The sequence below is a fragment of the Fusarium venenatum genome, assembly GCF_020744135.1.
Source record: "Fusarium venenatum strain MPI-CAGE-CH-0201 chromosome Unknown EDB82scaffold_4, whole genome shotgun sequence".
Taxonomy (NCBI): domain Eukaryota; kingdom Fungi; phylum Ascomycota; class Sordariomycetes; order Hypocreales; family Nectriaceae; genus Fusarium; species Fusarium venenatum.
In genome coordinates this window covers 4,955,146-4,980,914 of record NW_027072132.1, presented here as the reverse complement: position 1 = coordinate 4,980,914, position 25,769 = coordinate 4,955,146, and the positions used below count along the sequence as shown (strand labels likewise).

At 48.1% G+C, this 25,769-nt stretch overlaps 8 protein-coding genes across 8 annotated transcripts; 2 read left to right on the top strand and 6 right to left on the bottom strand.

Annotated features, from left to right (window-relative positions):
- Window positions 1-2,211: 2,211 nt before the first annotated feature.
- Window positions 2,212-5,045, top strand: EDB82DRAFT_437097 (component of IIS longevity pathway SMK-1-domain-containing protein; the record flags this gene model as incomplete). The annotated part of the gene is made up of 5 exons (XM_065607763.1): window positions 2,212-2,328; window positions 2,394-2,539; window positions 2,565-2,653; window positions 2,806-4,122; window positions 4,168-5,045. The coding sequence occupies 5 exons, from the start codon at window positions 2,212-2,214 to the stop codon at window positions 5,043-5,045; spliced, it is 2,547 nt and encodes an 848-aa protein (XP_065463459.1).
- Window positions 5,046-5,954: 909 nt separating this feature from the next.
- Window positions 5,955-8,293, bottom strand: EDB82DRAFT_530170 (P-loop containing nucleoside triphosphate hydrolase protein; the record flags this gene model as incomplete). The annotated part of the gene is made up of 2 exons (XM_025738730.1): window positions 5,955-7,744; window positions 7,795-8,293. The coding sequence occupies 2 exons, from the start codon at window positions 8,291-8,293 to the stop codon at window positions 5,955-5,957; spliced, it is 2,289 nt and encodes a 762-aa protein (XP_025593462.1).
- Window positions 8,294-9,032: 739 nt separating this feature from the next.
- On the top strand, window positions 9,033-10,367 carry EDB82DRAFT_541566 (uncharacterized protein; the record flags this gene model as incomplete). Its single annotated transcript, XM_025738729.2, has 2 exons — window positions 9,033-9,619; window positions 9,673-10,367. The coding sequence occupies exons 1-2, from the start codon at window positions 9,256-9,258 to the stop codon at window positions 10,365-10,367; spliced, it is 1,059 nt and encodes a 352-aa protein (XP_025593461.1). The 5' UTR covers window positions 9,033-9,255.
- Window positions 10,368-10,918: 551 nt separating this feature from the next.
- On the bottom strand, window positions 10,919-12,123 carry EDB82DRAFT_333701 (ras family-domain-containing protein). Its single transcript, XM_025738728.2, has 3 exons — window positions 11,989-12,123; window positions 11,506-11,773; window positions 10,919-11,317 (listed from the first exon to the last, which is right to left on the bottom strand). The coding sequence occupies exons 1-3, from the start codon at window positions 12,016-12,018 to the stop codon at window positions 11,004-11,006; spliced, it is 612 nt and encodes a 203-aa protein (XP_025593460.1). The 5' UTR covers window positions 12,019-12,123; the 3' UTR covers window positions 10,919-11,003.
- Window positions 12,124-13,167: 1,044 nt separating this feature from the next.
- On the bottom strand, window positions 13,168-15,109 carry EDB82DRAFT_333675 (glycosyl hydrolase family 61-domain-containing protein). The gene is made up of 2 exons (XM_025738727.2): window positions 14,811-15,109; window positions 13,168-14,751 (listed from the first exon to the last, which is right to left on the bottom strand). Exons 1-2 carry the CDS (start codon window positions 14,986-14,988, stop codon window positions 13,418-13,420), a joined length of 1,512 nt encoding a protein of 503 aa, XP_025593459.1. The 5' UTR covers window positions 14,989-15,109; the 3' UTR covers window positions 13,168-13,417.
- A 2,409-nt stretch (window positions 15,110-17,518) lies between these two features.
- EDB82DRAFT_530166 (chaperonin 10-like protein) lies at window positions 17,519-17,941 on the bottom strand (the record flags this gene model as incomplete). The annotated part of the gene is made up of 2 exons (XM_025738726.2): window positions 17,519-17,543; window positions 17,625-17,941. The coding sequence occupies 2 exons, from the start codon at window positions 17,939-17,941 to the stop codon at window positions 17,519-17,521; spliced, it is 342 nt and encodes a 113-aa protein (XP_025593458.2).
- Window positions 17,942-18,319: 378 nt separating this feature from the next.
- EDB82DRAFT_515980 (kinase-like domain-containing protein) lies at window positions 18,320-21,491 on the bottom strand. The gene is made up of 4 exons (XM_025738725.2): window positions 21,315-21,491; window positions 20,886-21,187; window positions 19,377-20,706; window positions 18,320-19,325 (listed from the first exon to the last, which is right to left on the bottom strand). Exons 1-4 carry the CDS (start codon window positions 21,364-21,366, stop codon window positions 18,697-18,699), a joined length of 2,313 nt encoding a protein of 770 aa, XP_025593457.1. The 5' UTR covers window positions 21,367-21,491; the 3' UTR covers window positions 18,320-18,696.
- Window positions 21,492-23,966: 2,475 nt separating this feature from the next.
- Window positions 23,967-25,418, bottom strand: EDB82DRAFT_530164 (uncharacterized protein; the record flags this gene model as incomplete). Its single annotated transcript, XM_025738724.1, has 2 exons — window positions 23,967-24,842; window positions 24,918-25,418. The coding sequence occupies 2 exons, from the start codon at window positions 25,416-25,418 to the stop codon at window positions 23,967-23,969; spliced, it is 1,377 nt and encodes a 458-aa protein (XP_025593456.1).
- Between the last annotated feature and the right edge of the window lie 351 nt (window positions 25,419-25,769).

Here is a 25,769-nt window from a genome sequence, read left to right as displayed (position 1 = left end):
ACCACGATGGCATCTTCCGCTATTAGTAGAAAGAATATTCTGAGTAGCTTGCCGTGGTTATGAGGCGGCCGTTGATTTTTGCCTTGTACCTGAGTCTTGGTGTCTAATGGAAATAGAACCAAGCTATAAATGCCGGCCACGACGTTTGGGTTGCTCTACAGGCTGCAGAAGGAACAGTGGCTTTTGACATACTAGACCACCTAATGTCTTAAAGCCTCCCACAAGTGCCAAGGAGGTAGTTAGTTCCTAGGTATCAGTGCTGATATAGTTCGCGGCAGTCTATATAATGGCAACTAGCGGTACGTTGGTTAATGGTTCTTCGTCTAACGGCATTCCTGAGATGTTAGCTTTTGGGCGTTTTACTATCGATGATTTATGAAGAATTCTTGGTATGTAAAGCCACAACAATGGTTCCGATTGAGTTTTATAGCTCTATCACTCGCATCGTATTGTAATACCACTATCTAGACATATAAGTATTTCACCGCTAATTCCCTACGTCTCGACACCGACTCTTGTCTTTTATACTCTGATATCCAACGCCATGTTATCTGCCTCATTCCTGCCCTTATCTTCTTCTTCGCATGTCACTTTATCAACGAGACAAAGTCTTCTTGGCGAAAATAAACGTGACGCGCGGGGTAATAATAAGCCTTGCCGTAAGAGAAGGTTGGATGACATTCTGGACAATCCTGCATTCCTGCAGGATAGCGTCATGATTCAACTTTAAAAGCTGAGTTCAATCGTCCCTGTCGATCCTTTTATAGTGTGTTTTAAATGTTGACCAGATGTGATTACGGCCTGGTTGTCGGATTGATTATCATTAGATAGATGAACCACTTTAGCGGATGCTTGATATAAGTTGCAAGCCAAACCGCAAACCTTTAATATCTGAGGTATCGAGATAACCAACATTCATCCAATCATGCACGCCCTATTTTTGTCTGTCACCGTGCATTCACAATGGATGGATGCTAGATGACTTGTAATCGAGTCTCAAGATCTGTCCTATAGCAAAAGCCAAGGGAGGCTCACAATGAAGATTGTTGCACTGCATATCGGACCATTGCATGATTGATTGAACGCGCTGCAGTAAAGGCTATCTGCATAAGGTTCGACCTTGAAATCCCACCGTCTTTAAGGTGAAAGACCATCAGAATTCACCTTCAAGTCATATGATTTCTGGTGTTTGCTTTGATGTTGTCGTTACCACAAGATTGCATCATCACCAACCCCAGACAGCCTTAACATGACGGTGTTTTGCTGCATTGACAGCCTGAACAGGGGTCCCTTCTGGGTCGCGCAATTGGAGAAACTGGAGAATCAAGCATTGATTGGACGGGAGTCATTTTTCTTAGCTCGAAACCCGCGTCATTTTGCTCAAGTGGCAAAGCCGAGTACGGTTCATGATTGGACGATAGCACTCCATTCACCAGCCTCACTGTGGCGGCAACGAGGCTTCCGCACCTTTGTAGGGGAATGGTCCCCCCCTCCTCCCCCGAAACCGAAACTGAAGAGGATCCCAGAGCCTAAACCCAACACCATCTCCATCTGGCAGCCTGGTCACGCGCATTGCCCACCTCAATCCGCAATTCTCGACAGCCTCAAACGGTCCCTCGATATAGTCCGGACCCTGACTTTCGATCACCAAACAATACTAGCCGACTTCGCTTCGCAACCCAACGCACTTTACCGACGCTTTGGTTCTGTACCTTCTCGTTCGGCTTCGTCGCCCGGCGTAGCCATCCGCCTGTCCTGTCGTTGTCGCGCTTTCCTTTTCCCGCCGATTGCTTCCGTGGCGTGTCGCCAATTCTGGTTGTCCAACCCACCCCCGATCCGCCGACTTCGCCAGCGCCTCATCTCGAGCTTAGTATAATCATTGATTGTATAGCGCATTGATGGGCCTTTCACTCGCTCGACTTTGTTCTATTTCCCTATAGATATCCCGACTCTTTCGTCGCAGCGCATTCCGGCCCCCATATCTCGCTCGCATCATCATCATCGGCGTCACCATCATCCACTGGGCGGGTATATACTGACATTCCCACTGTCGCGCCTCGTCTGCGCGCAACCTGAGAAATCGTGGCGGCTCTCACCATTTTGACTTCAAACGAACCGTCGGAGCTGTCCTTGCAACAGCATCTCGAACTTGCCCCGGATTTGGCTGCGTATACGAATCTCTCTGCCGAGGGAGAGTCCGAGTCTTTGATGATGGCACAGCCCGTGCCTCATCAGCCCACCGATCGAAAGCGCGTCAAGGTCTACGAGCTTCGCAACAATGACTGGTTTGACAGAGGTACTGGCTTCTGTAGCGCGAGCTTCGAGACTGTACGTCATTCATGCCCATGTCGCCATCTTTGCGCTTGAATATCATGCTGACTGATGCCCTGTAGCTTGACGATGGTCGCAAAGATCCGCGCGTCGTCGTCGAATCAGAAGATCATCCCGACCGTCTCCTATTAGAAACAAAGATTCAGAAAGAAGATGGATTTCAGAAACAGCAAGGCACGTCCACATGTCTGATATGCGCTCTACAAACGTCGTGTGTCTAACCTGAATCACAGATACCCTGATCGTGTGGCAGGAACCCAGCAGTGGTGTCGATATGGCATTGAGCTTCCAGGAAGCAGAAGGATGCGCATTAATCTGGTTTGTTTCATTAATTAACAGTATCCAGCATATTCGCTAATGCGTGGTAGGCGTTTCGTGAGCAACGTCCAACAAACCTTTCACAACCATTTACCTGGCGCTGGTATGCAGTCTTATCTTCTATGGAGGAACACGTTGCTAATACTTTATCTGCAGACGATGGCCTTTCCGATGATCTTGCCATCGACGTTCCGCCAGCTATCAACTTGCCCAACGCCGAACTTGGAAATCTTGGCGACATCGAATCAACTATGCGAATGATGAACACTACGGCTAACGGTAGAGACGCGCTGGCCAAGGCAATCATGGCTGAAGATTTTATTGGCAAGATCGTTCCATTGGTTGAGATGGCCGAAGACCTAGAGAGCCTTCAAGACTTGCACCGACTTTGCAACATCATGAAGACAGTTATTCTTCTCAACGACACGTCGATCATCGAGCACGCGGTATCGGATGAATGTGTTTTGGGTGTTGTTGGCGCGCTAGAGTACGACCCTGACTTTCCTAGTCATAAAGCCAACCATCGACACTGGTTGGGTAATCAGGGCCGCTACAAGGAAGTCGTTCCGATTGAAGATGAACAAATCCGCAGGAAAATCCACCAAACATACAGACTGCAGTACTTGAAAGACGTGGTTCTTGCCCGTATTCTCGACGACCCCACATTTTCAGTTCTCAATTCCCTCATCTTTTTCAACCAGGTCGACATTGTTCAGCATCTGCAAGCAAATGCCGCTTTTCTTAACGAGCTTTTCGGTATCTTCAGTCCTTCAAACAACGACCAGAAGAGGAAGAAGGAAGCAGTGCTCTTTATTCAGCAATGCTGTGCTATAGCAAAAAACATTCAGCCACCAGCGCGTCAGACATTGTACAACAATTTCCTTGCTCATGGACTTTTACAAGTCATTAATTTCGGATTGCGGCATCATGATGTTGGCGTTCGGGTCGGAGCTACTGACATCCTGATATCCATCATCGATCACGATCCTCAAATGATTCGACAAACATTATATCGCCAAGTACACGAGAAAGTGACCCCTCTCACCGATTCTTTGATCGACCTTCTTCTTGTCGAGGTTGATCTTGGTGTGAAATCTCAAATATCAGAAGCGCTCAAGGTTCTTCTAGACCCTGGCCCCCAGCAACTCCAAAATGAGAATTTCCAGAAAGCCAACGGTGAGCTTTATAGCCAAGAAATGCTACAGGCCTCTACTGACCCCCGACAAGAGGTTTTCCTTCACGCCTTTTACGCGGATTCTGCACCAAAGCTGTTCAAGCCACTGGCCGACTTGGAGAAGCGAACCGATATGAACTTCAGCGTTCAGCAAGCGTCGATGTTTACATATCTCATCGACATTCTTACATTCTTCATTCGCCAGCATGCAGTACGTGTGAAGTTTTATGTCATGGGCCATGATATCGCCAAGCGTGTCTCCCAGCTACTTGGATGCTCCGAGAAATTCTTACGATTAGGTTTGTGATGATTATGCCTCGTGCGACTTTTGCTAATTTGTGCAGTCGCTATTCGCTTTTTCCGCTCAATAATCGGAATGCAAGATGAGTTCTACATTAAACATCTCACGGAGAAGCAAGTGCTGGGGCCTATTCTTGAAGTACTTATCGGAACTATGCCTCGGGACAACCTACTGGCATCGGCATGCCTCGAGTTCTTTGAGTTCATCAAGAAGGAGAACGTTAAAGATGTTATCAAGTATCTTGTGGTCAACCACAGAGACCAACTGATGACTCTGAGCTATATGCCTACATTCCGAGACATCGTCCTTCGATACGATCAAACCAGAGGTTACACATCAAACGTTGATTATTTTATGGAGGGCGAAGACGAGATGGGAAGAAGACCCCCACCTAACACAAGATTGATGGAACAGATCACCGTCGACCAAGAACAAGAGGAATATTGGGCAGGATCTGACAATGAAGAAGAAGAGGACAATTCAAGCAAGGATGGAGAAAAGACGCCGTCTACGAATGGATCTATCACCTCCAAGCTCCTCGTTGATTACGCTTCCGACGAGGAGACGGACGAAAACGCCGACCCCGAGGCAACGCCAGACAGTCACAGCGATGTAGCATCAGATGCCGTGGGCTCGCCGATCGACTCGAGTCTAGGAGGAGGTGTTCCACCACCAGAGCGGCTTTCAGAGAAACGTCGACGTGAAGAGGAGGAAGATGACGACGAAATCGGCAAGCTAATGCACAACAAGCGACGCAATAGTAGCGGCTCTATCAGCTCGGTCTCTAGTAACCCTCGAGGCTTGACAAAACGAAAAAGCTTCACTGCCGGCTCTACCAGCGGAAGCAGTAAGAAGATCGCGATTAGTCTTTCTTCCGGCTTAAAAACAGGCAGCGGCCCAGGGTCAAACGAGGAGTCGTAAACATTACCCTTGACTGCTTTCGGCGATGGCGTACCGGTTGTTGGTCTTTTTTATTTGGTATTCATGAAATTGGGGCGCAGACACGAGGTCTCGCCTCTACATAACTACATTTGGCAAGTACCTCTACTTGCTAGCTCAGGGATGGGCAGGTGGAGAGAACAGGCGTTGTATTGAAATATATCGGTGGCACAAAGCCACTATATTCTTGGTTTTTCTATCTTTGCTTTGCCTCAGCCCTCGCATCATCCTTTGACTAGGCATGTTCGGGGGATGATGGCATTGTTTGGTCTAGTCTAATGGGGTTCTGTCTGGACTGAGATTCTCCCCCCCTTTTGGGCGATAGAGTCGTCGAGAAGCGACGGCAATGGTGTCTGACATGGCATGGTGAAGGAAATGGGATTTCCAAGTCGAGATTGGCAGGATCGTTGAGATAGGATGACTCTTTTCACGAGAAACGGACTGCTAGCTGAGCAGGGGCCGTGGTGAATTGAGAAGGTTTTGCTGTGTCATGTTGAGTTGTGTATTATACTCTTTATGACTTGTATAGCTCTTGCGTGTCAAGCGAAGAGCCGGGTCGGTTAGGGGAAGCTGAGGACATAACTTGTGCCGATGCCAGACACTCGTAACGAAGAAATGAAAAAGACCCGTTTGAAGACAAACTTTTCTCTTTTTGCAATCCTTGACCTAATTTAGGTAATTTAAATCATAAAGTAATATCATAACCTTTGCTAATCGGTTTGAAAGCCCACTTCCAGTGGCCAGACATACGGCTTCGACTTCTTCAACGCTCATCTAAACTTTTCCGATCTCGCTCTGGCTCTCCCTGGCCTTTAGCTACTCGCTATAAAGCAATGAGATTTTAAGGTCTCAGGAAAGCATCTCTATCTAGTAGTTCGTCCGCAACTTCGGCTATCCCCTCTTGTGTAGTCTATGCCACTTTTCGTAGCCGTCGATCATCTGCTGCGTTATATTACGGGGCGTCCTCTCGAGCACAACAGTCAAATCAGCCATTGCAAGCTCAAGCTTCTCGTTCTCATCCTCATCATAACGCTCCTGTACGATCATGCAGGTTTCGTCGCAAATGGCCTTGATTTCGGCACCTGAGTACCCCTCGGCAAGACGAGAGAGCTTGGGGATATCAACATCGGGTGCAAGTGGCAGACCACGTAGATGAACCTTGAAGATGGCTTCCCGGGTGGCCTCGTCAGGAGGTCCGACGTAGAGGAGTTGATCGAAACGGCCAGGTCGCATCAGGGCAGGATCCATAGATTCAGGACGGTTGGTCGCAGCGAGGATAAGCACGCCCGAAAGGGCCTCAAAACCGTCCATCTCGGTGAGAAGGGTGGTAAGCATGTTGACTGCGCCGGTACTGCGAGAGGCAGCGCCACTTCCTGTTCGTTGACCGCCGATGGAGTCGATTTCATCAAAGAAGATGATGGAAGGAGCTGCGTTGCTGGCTCGCTCGAAGAGAGTTCGAACCGCACGTTCAGTCTCTCCAACATACATGTTAAGAAGCTCTGCACCTTTGACTGCGAAGAAGTTGAAGCCGGATTCTGTGGCAGCAGCTTGGGCAGATAGAGTTTTGGAACAACCAGGGGGGCCATAAAGAAGGAGACCCTTTGGAGGTGGGCGAAGGGACCGTTCGGGATTCTTGGTATACTTGATCATGCGGTTGAGCACCTTCTTCAAAACATCTTGGCCACCGACATCTTGCCAATGGATGGTAGGAGGGTTCAGGTTGATATCACGCATAGCCGTGGGGCGAACGGCCTTTTTGGCTTTATCGATATCCGATGCCTTCAAGAAGTGCGTTTTGGCCGATGCTCTGTCAACACCTGCTTCTCGCAGCCGAGCTCCCATGTCATATTTGGCCTTTCTGCACAGCATTCTGAGATCCAGTGGGCTGTATGCGTGTGTCCTCTGTGCTAGTTCCAATAAAGCCGGCTGCTTTTCTGCTGGGTCAATGGGTAGGTTAAGAAACTCGAGAATCTCAAGTCTCTCCTGAATCTTTGGGATAGGTAGTGGGACATGATCACCAAAACGAGTTGGACCCCGAAGCGCTTCTGGAATGTCAGTAAGAAAGTCGGAACACGTGGCCACAATAACAACTTGAGGTAGAGAATCGCTTGACAATGCGCTTGCAGCAAGGTCATCCAGCTCGTCGCGCAATAACCCAATGACAGAATCGTGGTTAGAGCGGTCCTTGGTGATCAAGTCCTGAAGATCGTCAATCAGGATCATGCTCGGTTGCTGACTTTGCGCAAGCTTGAAAGTTTCTCTCATGCTTGCAAGTTTATCTGAGGGCTTGATCCAATGGACTTTTCCCCATTTCGTCGCAGCAATACGATCCAGAATGAAGGTCTTTCCTGTGCCGTGACCACCGTGAATCACGAACGCGCACGATTCTCTCTCGCCGTCAATGACAACGTCTGTCTTGAAGGCACCAAGGAAAACATTAAGCGCCTTGAGTTGAGGAGCCATTCCAGGGACACCCGTTACGATCAACTCGCCGCCGGTCTGTGCATCGACTTCCGCGTCTGCCGCTTCCTTGTCTACAACCGTGATGGTTGTCGAGCTGGGGTCGAACCTTGCCAAACTGTTGGTCTGCGAGTTCACGGATATGACCTTGAAGTTTCGTCGCCATTTGCTGCTAAGTGTTGCCTCTACCACCATTCCGGGAAACAACAGTTCAGCACGTACTTGGGAAGAGTTAGTTCTGACTCTTGTTCACAGGGCATCTTCTCCTTACCAAAAGCGGGTGCGGTTAGCATCTCCCACGATGGCTTATACTTTGCTGCTTTCTCGAATTCCTCTAATCGCTCAAGGTCATCCGAGGTTTTGTCTGTTTTCTCGGTCACATCTTGCACAACCACCTCATCTGCGTTGGGCGTCGTTCCTGCAAGTGATATGCGAATGAGGTCGCCGATCTTGAAACCTGAAGCTTCTTGGAATGCCCTCGTCATGACGACGACGTTTGGGCTGAGATTCTTTTCCTTTATACTCCATAGCGAGGCCTCTCGCTGTAGCTCTTGTTGATGTTGAGGGTCATCTTCCCTGACCGAGTCCTTTGTTGCGGCGGCGCTTTCTAGCCTTGTGAGGATACAGTGCTTTCCGACTTCTAAGGTGCCATTCAGTGAGAGTAGTGTCTCTTTGCTCACGTACACACGGGCGGCACCTTGAAGACTCGCTTTTTCGAGACTCGCACTCGCTAGAGGTCTGACCTTGACGTCAATACTTTTGGCGAGCATGACGAAGATTTAGTTGAATTGAGACTAGAAAAATGGAATTTTAGGAAATTTCTTATAGAGGTTTAGGATAACAGGTCTAAAGTCGATTATGACTTACCTAAGGTAGATTGTGGAAAAACTGTGACTGGCAGATGCAAGAAAATCTTCCCCCACACCAAGTTAGCAACACAGACGACTTATATTTATATTCGTCAAAACCTCAAAACTATAGTCAATCCGCAATGACTCACTTTTCTAAAAAGAATAAATACGTTACTGATAGAGCAGTGGCCTAGTGTACGTACAGCAACGGCTGAACTTTGAGAAGAGCATGTGGGCGATGGCTAATAGAAAAAGCATCTGATGAGATGGAGCACTCCATAAGTCACAACGTGCATGCTTACAGGTAACAGAAAAGCCGGCCTCTAGGTTTTAGGATATAAAAATAAAAGGCCTTAAGAAGTCTTATCTAAATATCATAAACTAATCTACTAATTTAGTCTCGTGTGCTTCCAGTAGCCAATTTCTAATACCATGAGGACATGTTACAAAACGTTAGTTGTTGTGTGCTGGAGACAATACTCACCTAAATTTTATCTCTTGGATACTAATGCTCTTAGCCAAGCAGTTTCACAAAAGCATTAATTCGTTATGTGATTGTGAATTTCGGCCGAGAATGAGATAAAGTTTAGCCAAGTGGCTACCTAGGTAGGTTTGATATCTTGCTATCGAGTCACAAAATTTACAGAATCATGATAGCAGACATGATACTTTCCAGGGTCCAAAGCCATCAATCAATATGACATGCACAACACAACCCCACTAAACCATTTTGGATATCGGCCCAATTCCGCAAAAACGGCTTCTCTCCAGGCTTGCTTGCATGGTTATGCACCACCTAATTACTGCAAGGTACTGACTGAACCTACAGAACTATCACGAACCTCACTCTCCCCCATGTTTCCTCACAGACGACTGCCCGGATGAATCACTCCAAATGTCTCCCCAACGCTAGGGCGATCCTCGTCATTCGCAATAGACTCACTTCCTCTGGCAATAACGTCAATACTAGATTCTCCACCACCAGCTCGAAACCGAACGGGACAAGATCCGAGACGAAATCCAACTACACTCCAAGACCACGCAGACAACCTTCCACGACAACGAATAATCGGTTCATTAGTGGCAAGAAATCACAATGGCAATCCTTCTCTCCTCGCGAAGCACAAAATAGCACCACCAAGCACAAGCTAGTGCTCTCTGGTCTTCCCACGACGTTGCTGCCGGCCGATTTTAATCGCCTTGCTGCTGATAAACTTGCCGGTTGGAACGAAATCATCAGTCATGGTACCGCAACGCAGTTCACGTAATTTCAATTCGGCAAGCTTACAAAGAATCAGTTCACCAGGAACGTGACCCCTGGACCATGGAGCCTCTCGGCGTATATCACATTACATTCTCCTCATCTGCGGCCGCCAGTCTGTATAAAGACAAGATCGAGAGACTCCTTCGTCTCGCCCAAACCAAGTTCCAGAGCAAAAATGGCCTCTGGACGAGCAAGGTCCCCAGTGTACTACTAGACCCTGGGAAAGACCCTGAGAAGGAGCTGGAGCGCTTCACTATCCTTCCAGGCTCTTACCAGGCTCGTATCAAAACGAAACAGAGTCGTGTTCAGGGCAAAATGGCTTGGCAGCATGTCGTCGACCAGATCATAAAGAGTTCACACATTAAGACTCTTCGCCCTAGTGCAGTATTGATCGAGCTACCAGAAAAGAGTTTCACGGTTTCAGAGCTCAGGGTCATAATTAACCAAGACGGGACTGAAAGTGGTTATGACTGGGCGACTGAAACTCATATATCCGATCTTTCCAAGGTTATGGATCTAGGCGAGAAGATCTCCCAAAGCACATCGCGGGCACGTAGGAACGACGCCGAGTCCCGCCAGCGAAACAATTCACGTTTCATCATGGTGTGCGAAACTCCAGAGATAGCATGGCGGTTCATTCGGAGCTGGAACCAGCGCATTCTCGAGTACGACCAGGGCGAAGGCGTCGTCTTGCGTAATCGTGTAAAAGCATCATACATTGACATTTAGCGACTGTACATAAGTATATGATAGAGACAAAGCAAAACAAGTAAAGAACAACAACAACAACAAAAATCTGACTGGTCCTCCCAATGCCTTCATTCTCTTTCCCTCCTTGCGGCCAGGCGTTCAACAGCCTCTCTCGCGATGTAGCCGTCTCTGTCTCTGCTTTACTCTGTAATCGTTTGGCAAACGAACACAAACCAAGGAACAACATTAACTGCGAACCGCAACCAGACACATAACGAAAGCAATGTATATTAGACCCAGATCAAAAAACCGAAACTCCAGACCGGATTTGCTCTCTAAGATGGGGTGGAAGGTCGATCAGAAGGAACGAGACATCATCAAAGCCCCCTTCGCTATGTCGCGCCTGTCCTTGAATGTGACTGATGTTTGCCGTTCTGCTCAATTCTCAGCCATCCATTCCTCTCTTTCCCTTCCTCGCATCTCTCCCTGCACGTACGCAAAGTAGGTCGGCTTTCTACACTCATGGTGAACTCTCCAAGCCCCTTTCTCTCTAGCACCTTGACTCATTTAAGGCACTTCTTCTCCCCCAGGTTTACAAAGTTATAAGCTTGATAAAATAAAAAGACGGCAAACGGAGAAATGACAGATAACGGACGCCTTTGGGGTATTCGGTGTTTAACAGCACTTGCTGCCGCCGCTCTCGCTCTTATCGTTGACGTTGACGCCGCTCGCTGCAGGTTGGTCGTTCTTGGAGTTGTCGATAAGTCGCTTCTTAATATCCGCGGCTAGGCTGTAGAAAGCTTTGTCGATGTTGATGTTGCTCTTGGCGGAGACCTCGAGGAAAGGGATGCCCAGCTCATCGGCGAGGGCTTGGCCTTGCTCAGTGGAAACGACGCGCTTCTCCTCCCAATCGCACTTGTTGCCGATTAAAATCTTGTTAACACCCTCGGTAGCGTGCTGCTCGACGTTTTGGAACCAGGTTCGGATATCTGCAAGAAGATTAGTTCATGTTTTCTTTGTGGTATGCGTGGCTCGAAAATGAATGCGTTGGTTGATTGGTCAAAGGCACCAGGCGAGGCTAGCTGACCGGCCGGCCATCAGGTAGGAGAGGGGCACAGTAACGAGATGTCGTAAAATTTGCATATCGAGCCGAATGGTAGAGAGTAGAGAGACGTACTGTTGAATGAGCGCTCGTCGGTGACGTCGTAGACAAGAAGGATGCCCATGGCACCGCGGTAATAGGCGGTGGTGATAGTGCGGAAACGCTCCTGACCAGCGGTATCCCAAATCTGCAGCTTGACGCGCTTTCCATCGAGCTCAATGGTCCTGATCTTGAAGTCGATGCCGATAGTGGTGATGAATGAAGGGGTGAAGGAGTCTTCGCTGAACCGTAGCAGACAGCACGACTTGCCGACGCCGGAGTCACCTATCAGGAGCAGCTTAATCTACATGATAACAAAGGGTCAGCGGGTGATATTAAGAGGCGGTCGCATGCAGTGAATCAAAGCGATCTGCAGCGCGATGCGAACTGGCATAACATGGTCGTCGTGGTCGTGATATCGAGACAGCCTGAACTCAACTCAAGGGCCGCAGGGGGGCGGATTGGCGGGCGGTGGGGGGGGAATAGATTGGATAGATGGGAAAGAATAGCGTATCGTACCAGGAAATCATAGTTGCGATTACTCGACATGGTTGCGAAAGGTTGGAGTAGCAGAAGGCGCTACAGAGGACGAATGCGACGATGGCGATGAGGTGAGTTCGGATCTGAAGGAGTGAAAGGTTGAGGACGTTGAGGCCTCGTTTGTCCGATGGTAGTAGGTGTAGGTCGTCGAGGGTTGAAGATGGAGATGGAGTTATGGAGTTGGAAATGGGAATGGGAATGGGTAAAGAGACGGGACCAACTAAACACTCTGAGTGGAGGGGGTCTTTGGCCATGGGACTAACAAAGGTACTGTACACTTGGCAGGCAGGCACCCAGATAAATACGGCGCAGTGACAATTAGTGAGATAGCTACGTGTACAGGGGCTGAGGGGGCTCTAATCGCCTCCAAGGCCATCGTTGGTTTTAGGCTGTTACAGGGCCGACATCTGATTTCGGTTGAGTAGGTCTGTTTCAGCGGGCATAAAAGAGTTACGTGTCAGACTGGACTCGATCTCGGTATGCAACGATTGCATTTTTTATCGATTTGGATTACTTATCTAACCAGAAGTTCTGATTGTGATCTTTCAGGATATTTAATTTACTCTCGTCCGACCAATTTCACTTGAAACTTGAAGCAGCCAGAGGCACTAATAGAAAACTCATCGCATAAGTCTCAATTATACACGCATTCATTAAACAGTTTCAATTAAATCTTGTAACTTTTTATAAAACCGCACATCATTCTATATAGACTCTTAATTGGTTGACTGTTGCAATGCAAATAGCCGAATATTCTGATCAACAACACAACCCTTCTCCCTCTACACAGCGTCTACTTTACTGGGCATCTATCTACAACTCCCCAAAAACACATCTTGGTCTGCCCCTGAGCAACGAATGTTGTGGCGTTTTGTCTTCGATGGCTGTACTTGCCTGGATTTTCTTCCAGAGAATAGTCTATGGTTTCACAACGGCTTGTTCCCCTACATAATCATGGTCCACTCAACTTTTTGCCCCTGGTTCGCGACGTCATCTAGGGAAACATCATCACAAGACACACTCATCAAGAGGTCAGCCACGCTTAGTACGTCCCAGCCATGCCACATGGCACACCTTCCACAGCATTATTCGATGATTAGTAACCAGAGACTATGGCATCATTTTTTGTGTACATCTCAAAGCACTCGCGGCTGCTGTCTACACAGTGGCGGCACACAATGCTTCAACACCTAGCCTTAGTCCGTAGGCCCAGCCACGATACTGATGTCAATCTGACTTGATGAAAAGCAATTAATGTATCAGAGAAGTGACTCGATTGATTTATCGTAAAAGCTTACAAAACAAGTGGCCTATAGCCAAGCAACAAATAATCATCCTTTCAAATGTACATCAAGAAACGAAGAAGTATCGAACCCCAAGTCTTAGTCTTCCATCAACCCACTCTTTTTTACTTCTGGCTGCAAATACCAAAGACCTTCTGGCAACCGCACTCACAGTGCTTGGCCTTGCGGCCACACTTGCCCCCTCGAGAGCAGCAATCACCAAATCTGCTACCCTCGCAGGTCTGGCCAGTCTCGCCACCGCAGAGACCGTCTTCAGATACCTTTATGGGGAAGGTCTCAACGGGCAGAGGAGCAGCGATGACAGGAGTATCGCTGAACTTGGTGTTCTTCTCGTACTTGTCCCACTTACGGGTCGCGGTCTCTTGGGTGGATTGAGTCTTGGAAGCAGGAATCGAGGCCTTGGTTGTAGCAGCTGGTGCCTTGACAGCCTTGGTGGTCTTGCTGGGGACGTCGACGCTGGGCACATCGTAGCTGGGGGCTTTGTAGTCGTTTTCAACAGGCTTGGTGTCCGAATTGGCGTTTTTAACCTCCTTTGTCACGCCAATGGCAATGGCCTTGAATTTCCCGTAGGAAGCAGGGATAGGACCGGGTGCGCCAACATAGTGTTCCTTGCCGCTGAAGGCGGGAGGCCCATCAAAGTCCTTCGCCTTGCAAGCATCGTTGATTTCCTGACAGTAGTCGTTCCAGGTATCGCAACCGTAGCCGCCGGTGGGAGGAGCATTGTCCCAGCAGTCACCAACTTCGTCCCAGCACTTCTTTGCCGCAGCCCAGCAGCCGTCCTGGTCGGAGTATTTAGCAAGGGGCTTGCCGCACCAGTTGGCATTCTTGGCCAAGCAGCTCTTGGGAACAAGACCGTCCTTCTGGGTCTTCTTAGTGCCAGTCTCCTTGGAAGTGGGATTCCAGACATCGGGTCCGTGAATAGGGTATTCGCCATGCTCATCGTAGATGTTGAAGGTTACGGCGGGGTCTTTCTTGGTGACATAGCCAGGGATACTGGCTTCGTACTTTTCGGGAATCTCAAGAGGACCTTCAGGACCGTTCTCAATGAAGATCTGAGCACAGCTCTGGTAGAACTGAGGGTCACCGTCGGGAGCACTGTGCAGGGCGAGGATCTCAGGACGGACCAAGTAGTATCCAGAAGGAAGGCCGGTAGGAAGGTTGACAGACAGAAGTCCATTGTTTTCGATGAGACGGTCAACACACCACTTATCCTCCTTGACGTTGTAGCCATCTTCGAAAACCTTGAACCATCCGTCGCCAGCAGCAGAGTCGGAAAACATATCATCGACCTTCTTCATGTAGACGGAGCAAGGACCTCGGTGGCCTTCGGCAATGGCACCCTTCTTGTGGCCGCTGGGAGATTCACGGAATTGGAAGGTTAGTTGAGCACCACCTGGGGCAGGGCAGATGTACTGAACAGCCTTGCCACCATCCCTACCTGAGAGGTTGTTAGTTACTGATTCTAGACACGTCGTTTAGTGGTCCTAATATACATACCACAAGCCATGGCAGCTCCATCAATGGGATAGATAGGGCTGTTGGCGGTGGAAGCATCCTTAGGCTGGCGAACGCAGGTACCATCGCCCTGGTTCTCGCCGTCAATGAAGAGAGTAGTGAAGAGGGTATGGGCATTCGCAGCAGAGGCGAGGCCAATGACAGTAGTAAGAAACTTCATGATGAATGATACAAGTTAATATGATAAAGACGAAAGGGAAATGTACAGAAAACCAGTTTCTGCAAAGGCCGCTTGGGCTGAAGCTGTTGATTGCTGTTGGAAAAAACAGAGTGTGTTTGCCTCGATAGGGCAGTAAGGAATGGCTGTCAATCAACAAAAGAACGAAACCGAAGAGAAAGAAAAGAGTCGTCAAGCAACTCGAATACACCAGAATGAAGAAAGATGAAGGTAAAAGTGAATGTATCACAGACTTCGCGGAGATGCTTGGATATATACATGAATCGCCGGCTCTCGACCTAGCCTGGTATCTCTCATCTCACTCAAGCTCAGCTCGGGTCAGCCTACAGATCGTATTCCCCCAAGTCGAGCCGGGTCTGATTAGGGTCTAGAAGGTCCTGACATGGATTGTAGTCCCGGCCAAGTTACACTAGAAGCTCAACTTACCAGTGATTTGGTACGTAGGCGACAAACAGTGCCATCATCTCAAACAGTGGCTTAACCCCTAGCTTGATGCCTTTTCCACTTGGACAAGGATAATAGAGTAGCGGATTCGAGAGCAGCGCGGATATATGGACGAGTTCTTGGGTCCCCATGTCTAGATGGAAGCCATTTGTGTGCAGGTTTAATCAAACAGAGAGGTCATAATCCGTGGTCCATGCCGCTGACCGTCGTGGCCGTCAAACGTGAGGGTCAGGGGCCAGAAAACGGCCAAGGCCACGATCCTTGTGGCGCATCATTTGGGGGCAATCGCTGAGAGCCAAGATTATCAAGATGAAACGTACTTGCAGTGCTTTTCGAGGACAAGGTCTGTGGGTGTAAGTAGAACGCAGTTGGATTGGGTGGCTTGGTCGGGCTATTTTCCTGGTACCTGCGTCAAGGTAAGCGCCTAGAGAGGCGGGCGTTTCCGTTGTGGATGTGACCAACCAATGAAGACAGCTCATGAGATCCTTCATTCTGTTTAGCTACTTTCTCATTTTACTTCCATATTGGCTCGTGACAGAACAGTAGAACATCTATTATTACATTTTATACACTGAATAAATAAGCTTAAAATCTTGTACACTCTACTGCATTAAAGGGCATGAGTCTATGTCCCAACGCTTAAGATAGACTAAAGTCAAGCATAAACGGGGATTGCATTTACTATTGGTGCTTAGGTAGTTTACAAAAGCAATTCAACAAGGCTTAACATGAATTGAAACTTGAGATATGCAGCTTGTTCATTCTAGTGTCATTTCCCATCACTCTAATCCCTTGCTTAACATTGTCTCGCTTCTGTACGTTATCGCAATCCTATTCATCCTTCGCGGATCAAGGACCCTCAGGGGTTTACTTCAGCCACACACGGGCCAGTGGTTTTGGAGAACCCCTGACACGGATATCAAGCAATATTTTATCTTCCCTTAATGTTGTACAGCAGTGATTGCACACAGTCTATCTACAAGATACTCCTGGGTGGACTTGTTAGATGAAAAATTGTGCCTTGAGCCAGAAACACTTGAACCAGAAACACAAAGTGCCAGTATTTGTTTCAATCCCTATGTTGCGGCACGATTAGAGTAGAGCCTGGTCGACAAGGGTCTTGTCGATCCTCCTCCTCCACACCTTTAATGCTTGGAGGCATTCTAAAACCTACCTACTGCCCCTTCATCATCACCCACCGAACCAACGAACTTTGAGATCTGAATCGTCAATAGGCTAATATCACGCAGGAGCTGTTTCCGCTGTCATCCCATCTCGCTGATCACATAGCAAACCTCTATTGTTCCTTGCAAACTTGCCAATTGACATTTTGCCCCTGCATCAAGTTGCTTTTCTATATATCCCGGCCAAGCCACCTTGTTTCTAGTCAGCCCGTCTGATCCCTTACTTTCGAGTGTCAGATTGATTGGTCGGCTGACTGAGTCGCTTGATATTTTATGACTGTTTCGAAACAATCATTTCTTGGCAGCCAGGTACGTTTCGATGAGAAACGCAACGCTGGCCGTATAGTGACCAGCCCCTGGATCTCTCCCCGCGGTCTTTGGCGCTTCGGCAACCTAAGCGATTACCTTCGGTCAAGAGCCTGGATACTCAACGACTACTATCTATGTAACTAGCCGTCGACAGTGTTATGCCTGGCAGCGATTCACTTGCGATCTTAGTAGTTGATCATCTTATACATGTGGCTTCGAATCTCAAAAATGCCCACGTCTCGACTAACACAACATTGAGCAAACACGAGCTATCACAAAGCAAAACGACGTAAATCATGATATTGAAAGGGTAAGAGTGGAGATTTGATTCTGTCTTGCGCGACCAACCCAACACAGCGACAACATTTTTTGCTTCCTACGCACACTCATACAAATCGCATGCACATCCTCTTGCATAATTGGTCTGTCGTTTTTTTGCGCCTACATTACAATCAACTCCGATCTCTTCCCCTTCTCAAGCAACTTCAGTAGAGTCTTATCTCTCACGTCCGCCGCTTGTGATATGGTACAGTATGATACAGGCTGGTTATTGTTTGGTTTGATATATGGGTATCTTATTCGTTGATCTTGGCCAGGATCCTAAAACAAGTTGGTCAGTATACCTGTGGTTCAAATCCATGTGCCAAGTGGCGCTCGGCTGCGCTGTTTGGTTAAACTTACTCGCTGTCGCGGAAGAGCTGGAACTCCTCCTCGCCGGCCTTGACGGGAGAGCCACCGAATTGGGGGATCAGGACACGGTCACCAACGGTAACACCCATGGGTAGACGGTTACCCTTTTTGTCGAGGGCACCGGGGCCAACAGCCAGGACCTTGGCCTCGTTGAGCTTCTCGACGCTGGACTCGGGCAGGAAGATGCCGCTGGCGGTCTTAGTCTCAGCCTTGACACGCTGGACGAGGACACGGTCAAGGAGGGGAGCAAGAGCTCGGATGGACTTGATGGAGGTGGCCTGTAGCACAACAATGTTAGTACCAGACATCGTGTTGTACATCATGGCTTCTATGCGCCTCATGCTTCAGTATCTTCTGTCTCTGCCTCTCCCCGGCTTTCCAATTGCCGAGGATAAGTGGTTTAAGAGTTGAAGTTGAAGCATTGGCATGTTTTCATAGGCCATGAACAAGACAATTGTGAACGCACCATTGTGATTAAGTTGTAGGATGATTATGAATATGGAGAAGAAGAGTCGTAGATTCGTGATTGGAGAAGTAAATAAGAAGGAAGAGTTCGGATTCGGCGTTCAACGGAGTTCAAATCGGCGGTGGATCTCAGCTCTTCCAACAGCTTCCAGAGAGGTCAGCAATTTTTTCCCCAAGCTTCCCCTCGGCTCTTGATTTCGCCGGTTCCGAACGCCGGCACCCCACTACACCCATTTCTGTGGGTTTATCCCAAACTGGTAAACATATCATGCCAGACAACGTATAAGTCCAACTTTGCAATACTAGACAAAGACTTGTCAAATTTATATTCAACTTTTTCCTTTTCCTATCTACTAATTACCCGACGTGTTTCTCCTGACATATTTCGCTGTGATTAATCTTGCGCTTGCACCAGGTATTCTTTACAGTTGCCGATCCACCGTCTATCTGTTCGTCATTCATCATGCGCAGTACAAACAAGCACGCTTCCAACCATGTCTGCAATTGATATTCGCAATTGCTCTCAAAACGCCAAATCCCGGCATATATCCCATGAGAAACCCAACACTTGAGGGTAGCTGTATTCCTATCGTTCAAATCATTTCTTCTCGGGCTGTTGATTGGCTGGTGGTTCTAGGATGTGGGTGTGGTCTTCCGCAGGAACAACCTCGCCATGATCAAATTGTTGGCAGATGACAGTATCGGCAACCCATGGTTCTTGAAGTATCTCATCCATACGGGCTCGTTTCTTGGGGTCAAGGTCGAGCATTCGGCTGACAATATGCCTGCTCTCTCTAGGCAGCAAACGCAGGATACGCCATGGCCCCCGAATGACTTCTTTCTTTTCACCTGACGCTGCAGGCTTGGATTCAGATGTCTTGGGATCAGTCGCAGCATTGGCCTGGTCCGAGGCTCCATCTGGTTTTCGCTCCTGTTGAAAATGTTTCTTTGTCTCGTCCTCAGCCAAGAAATCCCGTGCAGGTGTGGTAGTCAGATCATTCGTTGACTTTGAAGGCACAATTAATTTTTTGGGATCGTGTCCTGGAGTTGGGTCCGCTGCAAACAACTTGAAAGAGTTATCTGTCATTCGTGGTACCTTCCAGGGGAAGCGGCGAAGAGTCATGCAGCAAAAGATGATAGCCAAAGACCAAATATCTACAGCCACAGCGTCATATTCTTTGGAGTCGTAAACCTCGGGTGCAAGATAAGGGTCAGAGCCGACGATACCTAGGACAAATTAGTCGAAATTCTTACACCTGGTCACTATAGCCAACTTACCTTTAGCAGATACAGTGTCAGTCTCAAAAGGATATTTGAAGACATGAGCACTACCAAAATCGATGATTTTCATAATGCCCTTGCTGCTCACAACCACGTTATCCAGCTTCAAATCGCGATGTGCCAGTCCCACGCTGTGCAGATAGGTTACACCGTTGAGAATCTGAAGGAAGCAGCATGTTATCTCTTCCCTCGACATCCGGCCGGTCATGACTATTGCGAAGAGATCAAACGGCGCATATTCCATTACTTCGTACCAACGTCCCTTTTCTTGCAGAATGTCCAATGTTTCGATGATATTGCCATGGTGAAGAGTTGACCCAACACAGAACTCAGCAGTCACCTTTTTGTTGTACTCCTTTTCGGTTTCGTAGGTGTGTCTCGCACGGAACTCCTTCACGGCAAATACGGTGCCATCGTCCTTGCGCTTCATCAGCCTGACCGAACCGCCAGCTCCGGATCCCAAGAATTTGCCAAGCTTTCCATACTTGGAAGAGAGACCATGATCATCTCCGAAAGGTAGCTGCTGGGTCGATTTAGGAGCGGCTGGGGCCGCCTTGGAACCAATCTTGATTGATGGCGCTGGAGACGACTCCCTCTTCTTGTTGTTATGCCCTCCCTTGCGAAAGAACCGCTTCAAGTCTGCCATCGAGCCATGTCCGGTGTGAAGGCTACCAGTGGTAGCACTATCGTTGTGCGTTAACTCCTCACTACTGTTTCTCGCACTGCCGCCGAAAATCGAGGATCCGCGCTTTTCGTTGAGGTTTGCTTTAGATCCGTGAGGAGAACTGTGCTTCTTCTTCCGAGAGAAAATGAATCTGGGATCAATCGAATGCTTTGTAGTGTGTGCTGCTGGTGCTGGGCGTCGACCTTTGGCGTATGGATCATTGATATCACCACCAGGGGTAAATGGCTTCGAGTAAAAGTGGGATGCTGAGCTGCGAGAAGGGCTCGACTCTCGGGAAGCAGGTACTGAACCGGCCCCGCCTCCAAACATACCTCGGCGATGAGGTTGGTGCTGCTCTTCAGCTGAGGACGCTCTACGAACCACATGATCCGAGGCAGCTCGTTGAGCCGAGGGTCTCCTGTCGGGAGCTGCCGATGCTCTGTCGTGGGATGACGATGGTTGTGGGGTGATAACTGGAGGCTCGTTCGCTTTTGATCCTTCTCTAGACTTTCTATCCGAACTAGCCTGACCGGATCCCGCGGGAGTAAGGGGAGGAGACGCCAATGAAGAGATTTGAGGGCTGCTGTGTGGGGATTGGAAGCTGGCAGAAGTGGGTGTGGGCAGTCTCGTAGACTGACCGGATTCATCTTCGTGTGATGGAACCTGCGATGACATCAGTTAGCGTCAGTCACAGAACCTTGTGTTATGACGGTGCATTGGGCTCTGGGTATGCTACAGCACTCAGGTTGCAGAAACCGGCGAACAGCAGTTTGAGTTACAAGTTGATTGCGAGGGTGTTACAGAGATTGCATGTGCGTGAATAACGAGATAGGGGAACATACTCGAGAGGGCGGGAGTGAGATTGCTTCAAACTGGCAGTTGTTAAGGCGCAGTTCTTGAAGAGGTCGTCCGTGAAGTGACTTTGTAAATGCCTTGAGCTGGTCTGCCGTTACTTCTGTGAAAGGACTCGATTGGTCTCCATCTTCCTGTTCTAAGTTCGATGACGACGGTTCAACGGCAGCCGGTTGCGTGGGCGAGATCTCCTCGACGGCGGAAGAGAACCGGACACCGGAAGCATCTTCAGGTGTATCATTTTTAATCATGGGAACCACTATTTGAGACTGTTGACTCGGTTTTGGAGATTCTAATAGAGCTGTTTGTTAGCGATTATACCACGACCGTTTCGCATCGTACTTGAGTGCGCAAGAGCAAGTAGGTAGAGTATCAAGGTGGGGCAGCGTTAACCCGGCAGAACCGGAGAATAAGCTTACCAGAGGCGTCTTGAGAGCGCGGAAGCTCCTGTGATGGATTTGAGGAAGCCATCGGATTGGGGATGAAAGCTAATGATGGGTTGTAATCCAAAATATCAGAAAACAGACCAAAATAGCAATATCGGGGAGGGTTGTGAAGGAGAAGCGTAGACTAAAAGAGATGGGAAGTGTTGCGACAACGATCCATGATAAAAGAAGATGGCCCGTCTACGCTGGTGGGGGTCCCACTTTATTCAATTGCTCTGCTCCCACCTTTTTTGGAGGTGGACAGTTCCTTTCCCTCCGGTTTCGTTGCTTTCCTGGACAGCCTGTGCAATGGCTAGTGCCCGAGAGGTCCTTTTTGCGGCAATGCGGGTGCTAGAAACACGCTAGAGGCACACTAAGAATGTTTCTTGGCACGGGGGCTGCGATCATCTCCAGGTACCTCAGTGAGAGTTTGAGGTTATTGCTGTTTCAATGGTACTCGTATATGTGCGAATATTCACGTTGACAAGAGTCAAACTTACAAGAACAGCCATAGCAGTTCAACCGAAGCCTCGTTGCTCTTGATTTGATCTGTTCACAAATACAATAGCTCAGAAAAGCCACTCGATAAATATCAAGAGTCATGTACTTTGACTTATGAAGCTCTTCTGGCCCTGGCGCATCACTAAGCAAGGCTCCTTGTAAAGGAAAAAAATTCAACATGCGGAATTGGAGAAATGTGAACGGTACCCGTGCACAACTGAATGTCTCACTCATTGTACTTGTTACGAATGTATTCTTTTTAAGTTAATAGCCTTCATATGACTAATTATGACTCAATTGTTAATTCCATGATTAACACCGGCCAAGCGTTGTGCTAAACGTATACTGGTTCATGATGTAAAGATTTAAGGACGAACGACAATAAGTATATGGCAACTTTACTCAGATCCATGAATACCCTCACCCTTGTCAAGCGCATCGGGTAGCCCCGATCTGGGTCACCGCTCAGCTTTGTTTCTTGGTCGACAATATAAGCAATATATCAACAATCTCGGTTGGTCGCACAATGTCTTAGTTCTATTAACACGAGAGGCACCGGCACACGTGCCCATCAACATAATACTTTTTATAGCATTGTGAAGCTGTTCAAATCCATGTTAAAGTAGTACGAACCATACACGGAAACATGGGAAGGGGATGTATCAATCACAGCTGCTATTGTCCGCTTCTGGAACAGAACAAGAATTTTTCTCTTCCTCCATTTCGGAATTCTAGCCCAGGGCGGAGCTGCCGACCAAGCTTCGGTCGCCTCCAAGCCTGCTGAGGATATCAAAAATTCTTTCATCTTTAACCAGTGACGAGCGTGTCAACGGAAGTCATCAACTCCACATTTTAACAAAATGTGCTGCTATTCATTTCTGCTTTCCCTGTAGTAGAAAGAACTCCGTAACCGATTGAGTGCTTTTTGAGTATAATATGTAAGCATTACACACTATAGTGCGGCTCCATGTGTTGAAGGGATGGTCAAGTGCCGCTCAAGTCCTATTAAATGGGACCACCAGATAGACTAATATCAATAAGAGCTATTAAACTTTGAGAAGCACCCCATCAAAGACTAATACCAATACTCGGGTTTTTCTTTAATGGTTGGTCAGTCGGTCGTGGTGTGTTCATAGGTTGTGCTAAAGGAAGAAGAAGTGGGCTGCTAGCAGTGCTTTTGTATTGTGTGAGAATTAGGTTACTTCTTGAGCCCCTACATTTTGACCTTAAAGCTTCAGAGCGAGGGGAAAAGTCGGTATTAAACTTTAGAAATCGTGTAAAACCATCAAATTAATGGTTGATCAGTTCTAGTAACCAGTTAGCATCAGAAGATCCTTTCGTAGTTGTCGATCTTTCGTTTACATGCAGGAAACGGTTGTTCGTTTCAGTTACATAAAGCCTGTAAGGACATACATATCGGATTGCAGTCGGGTTTACTTCCATCATCACGCCTGGGTTTTTCATTTAGGTTGCTATTCTGGGATATCACAATGACAAATATGCAGTCCCACAGGCTTATATATCAACCCTCATACTTAGTCCTTGCCCAAAGCAACGTTATTCGAGATACACCCTGACCTATCGCAGGTGAAATACAATACAGTATTATGCATGCATAAATTGACCTTTTGAGGCCTTCTGCAAACCACATATACTATAGATTGAATTCCCTGGTCACGCAAGATATGACAAGGCTGGTCAGTTTTCAAATATCAATGTCGTATGCCTTAGAATCCGGCCTTTGTTATAACGAATGATACTCTGTACATTTCTTATTAGGAAGCCCATGCTACGAACCACCCAGCCTCACACGCTTCGCATTATTCTCTGACTGATTCTCCCTATTCTCCTCAGTCTCCAATGACGCGGCTGCCTCCTGCGTCTTCTCAAGCTCGTACAACCCCAGTCCCGTCACCAAATCTCAGGCATCGCCCATGTCCTCAAGGGATTCTTTCTTCCTGGTCCTGGATCTGAGATCAAAAAGTTTAGTCCACACAGCGTTTTTACTGCGGTCCGGCCCGAACTTTTCATGGAACGCGCCCAAAACGTCTTTTACTGTCAGAGTACAGTCCTCCAGAAATTGCTCTTCGTCTGCTGTCCAAGGACGATTCCTTACTGAAGGACCCCTTACGGCTGTCATGTTCCTCATCTTACCATCAATCGTTTTTTGGAACGACCAGTTCCGAACTGATCCCAAAATCGCTTGCACACCTCCTTCGGCTTAAGGCCTAAAGCCTTCCACTCTCGAATTCGGTCTTCCTCTTCTTCAGTAAAAGGTTGTTTTGATGTGCCACCGGCGGTGAAGCCTTTTTTCAAGGCTCTTCTCTTGCAACCTTGCGATGAGCGTTTGACACCAAATTTCTCCTCAAGCAAAACAGCAATCTCTTTCAGCGATTTCTGTTCCTCGCGCAGAGATTTGAGGTAGACGTCCTCTTCATCGGTCCAAGGCGCACCTTCACTCGGGACCGGTGAGCCTAACTTGTTTTCGGAAGCATAACCTCTGGGCCCCTTTTTCGTTCTGCCGGTGTCAAACCTTTCATTAAATGCGTCAAGGATCTCGTCCCAGGTCCCAAGTGTTTGTATAAGCTCGATCAGATACTCCCGTTCAGCAGTAGTCCAGGACGTACGCTTATGTTGGGCTGGCTTATACTCAGGAAACTTAACTTTTCTGATCCTTTCTTCTTTCTTGTCGAGGGAATATTCCCCACGATGGGGGAACTTTTTTGTGAATTTGTATATTCGAGTTTGCCTGTTGTCCCCTAACTCTAGGAGATATTCCAAATACTCACTTTCTTCGGCGCTCCACTTTGTCCCTTTGCGTTCGAGGATCTCCTCCTCTGTTGGTGAGTCCGCTGGTGGTGATTGGTCATGGGAAGGTCCCGAATCCGAATCAAGAGCAGTCAGCTTTTCTTTCGTCTCTGGCCGAGGCAGAATTCCTGGTGATACAAGACTTGCTGGGATATCTGTCCTAGAAAGAAGGTAGCACTGGGATTGAAATGTGTACATTGCCTTCTCCCAAGCCTAGGCGATCATCAGGCCATAAGTATCACAAAACCCATGTATGGCGATTCCAGGCATGCTCGCTCAAATCTTTACATCTATTTCCTTGAAGCGGCCTTGGTGAATCAAGAATTCTTTCACCCACACGGGTGACAAGTCTGGGTTCAACAAGGAATCGTCAGTCCGGCGCCCTTCGAAGCTATAGGGATGCCTAGTACTGGAAAGTGCGGTGTCTTTCAAGTCTTCATACAAGATTTTCTCGGCATTTTGAGCCTCGGGTGGTAAGGAACCACTTTCAATGAATTCCAGAACCCACTGGAACCGGTGCTTCAGACGATCAAGGTCATCGACCTTCCATGTCGCATCAAGCCCTCCAATGTAAAGGACTTTCCAAAATTGTGCATACGTCGCGTCGGCGCTTTGGAATGTGCTCTTGTGCCATTTACTCGTGATATGTTTCAGAACACGAAGACTCGAACATTTGTGCTGTGCTACTTCTGTTGGAGCTTCAATTGCGGGAGGGATTCCGAGGCATGAGGCATTGGCCTTTACCACCCCGTCACTTCCGGTCGCAACGAAATCGTTGGCAAAAGCCATTGTCTCCAAACGTACCCAATCGGAGGCCCAGACGTACCCTGGCTCTACTTCGGCTTCATCGACGTCTCGTTCATTTTCTGGGTTCAGCTGCGTGTATCTTATCGGCGCGAACAAAGGACACTCTTCACCTGCCAAGTCCTTCGATGGCTTGTAGGTCCAAGGTGGCAGATTATGTGTTTAGTTCGGTTCACGAAGGCGATCTTTGGATAATAACTAGTTATTAGAAACGCGCTGGATGCCACCGACAAGAATGTACTTGGCCGGGACCCTGTCCGCCAGTAGTTGCGCCCTTACTCTATGCCACAGCTCGATCAATCTGTCGCCAGACATTGCAGGTATGGATGTTGGGGG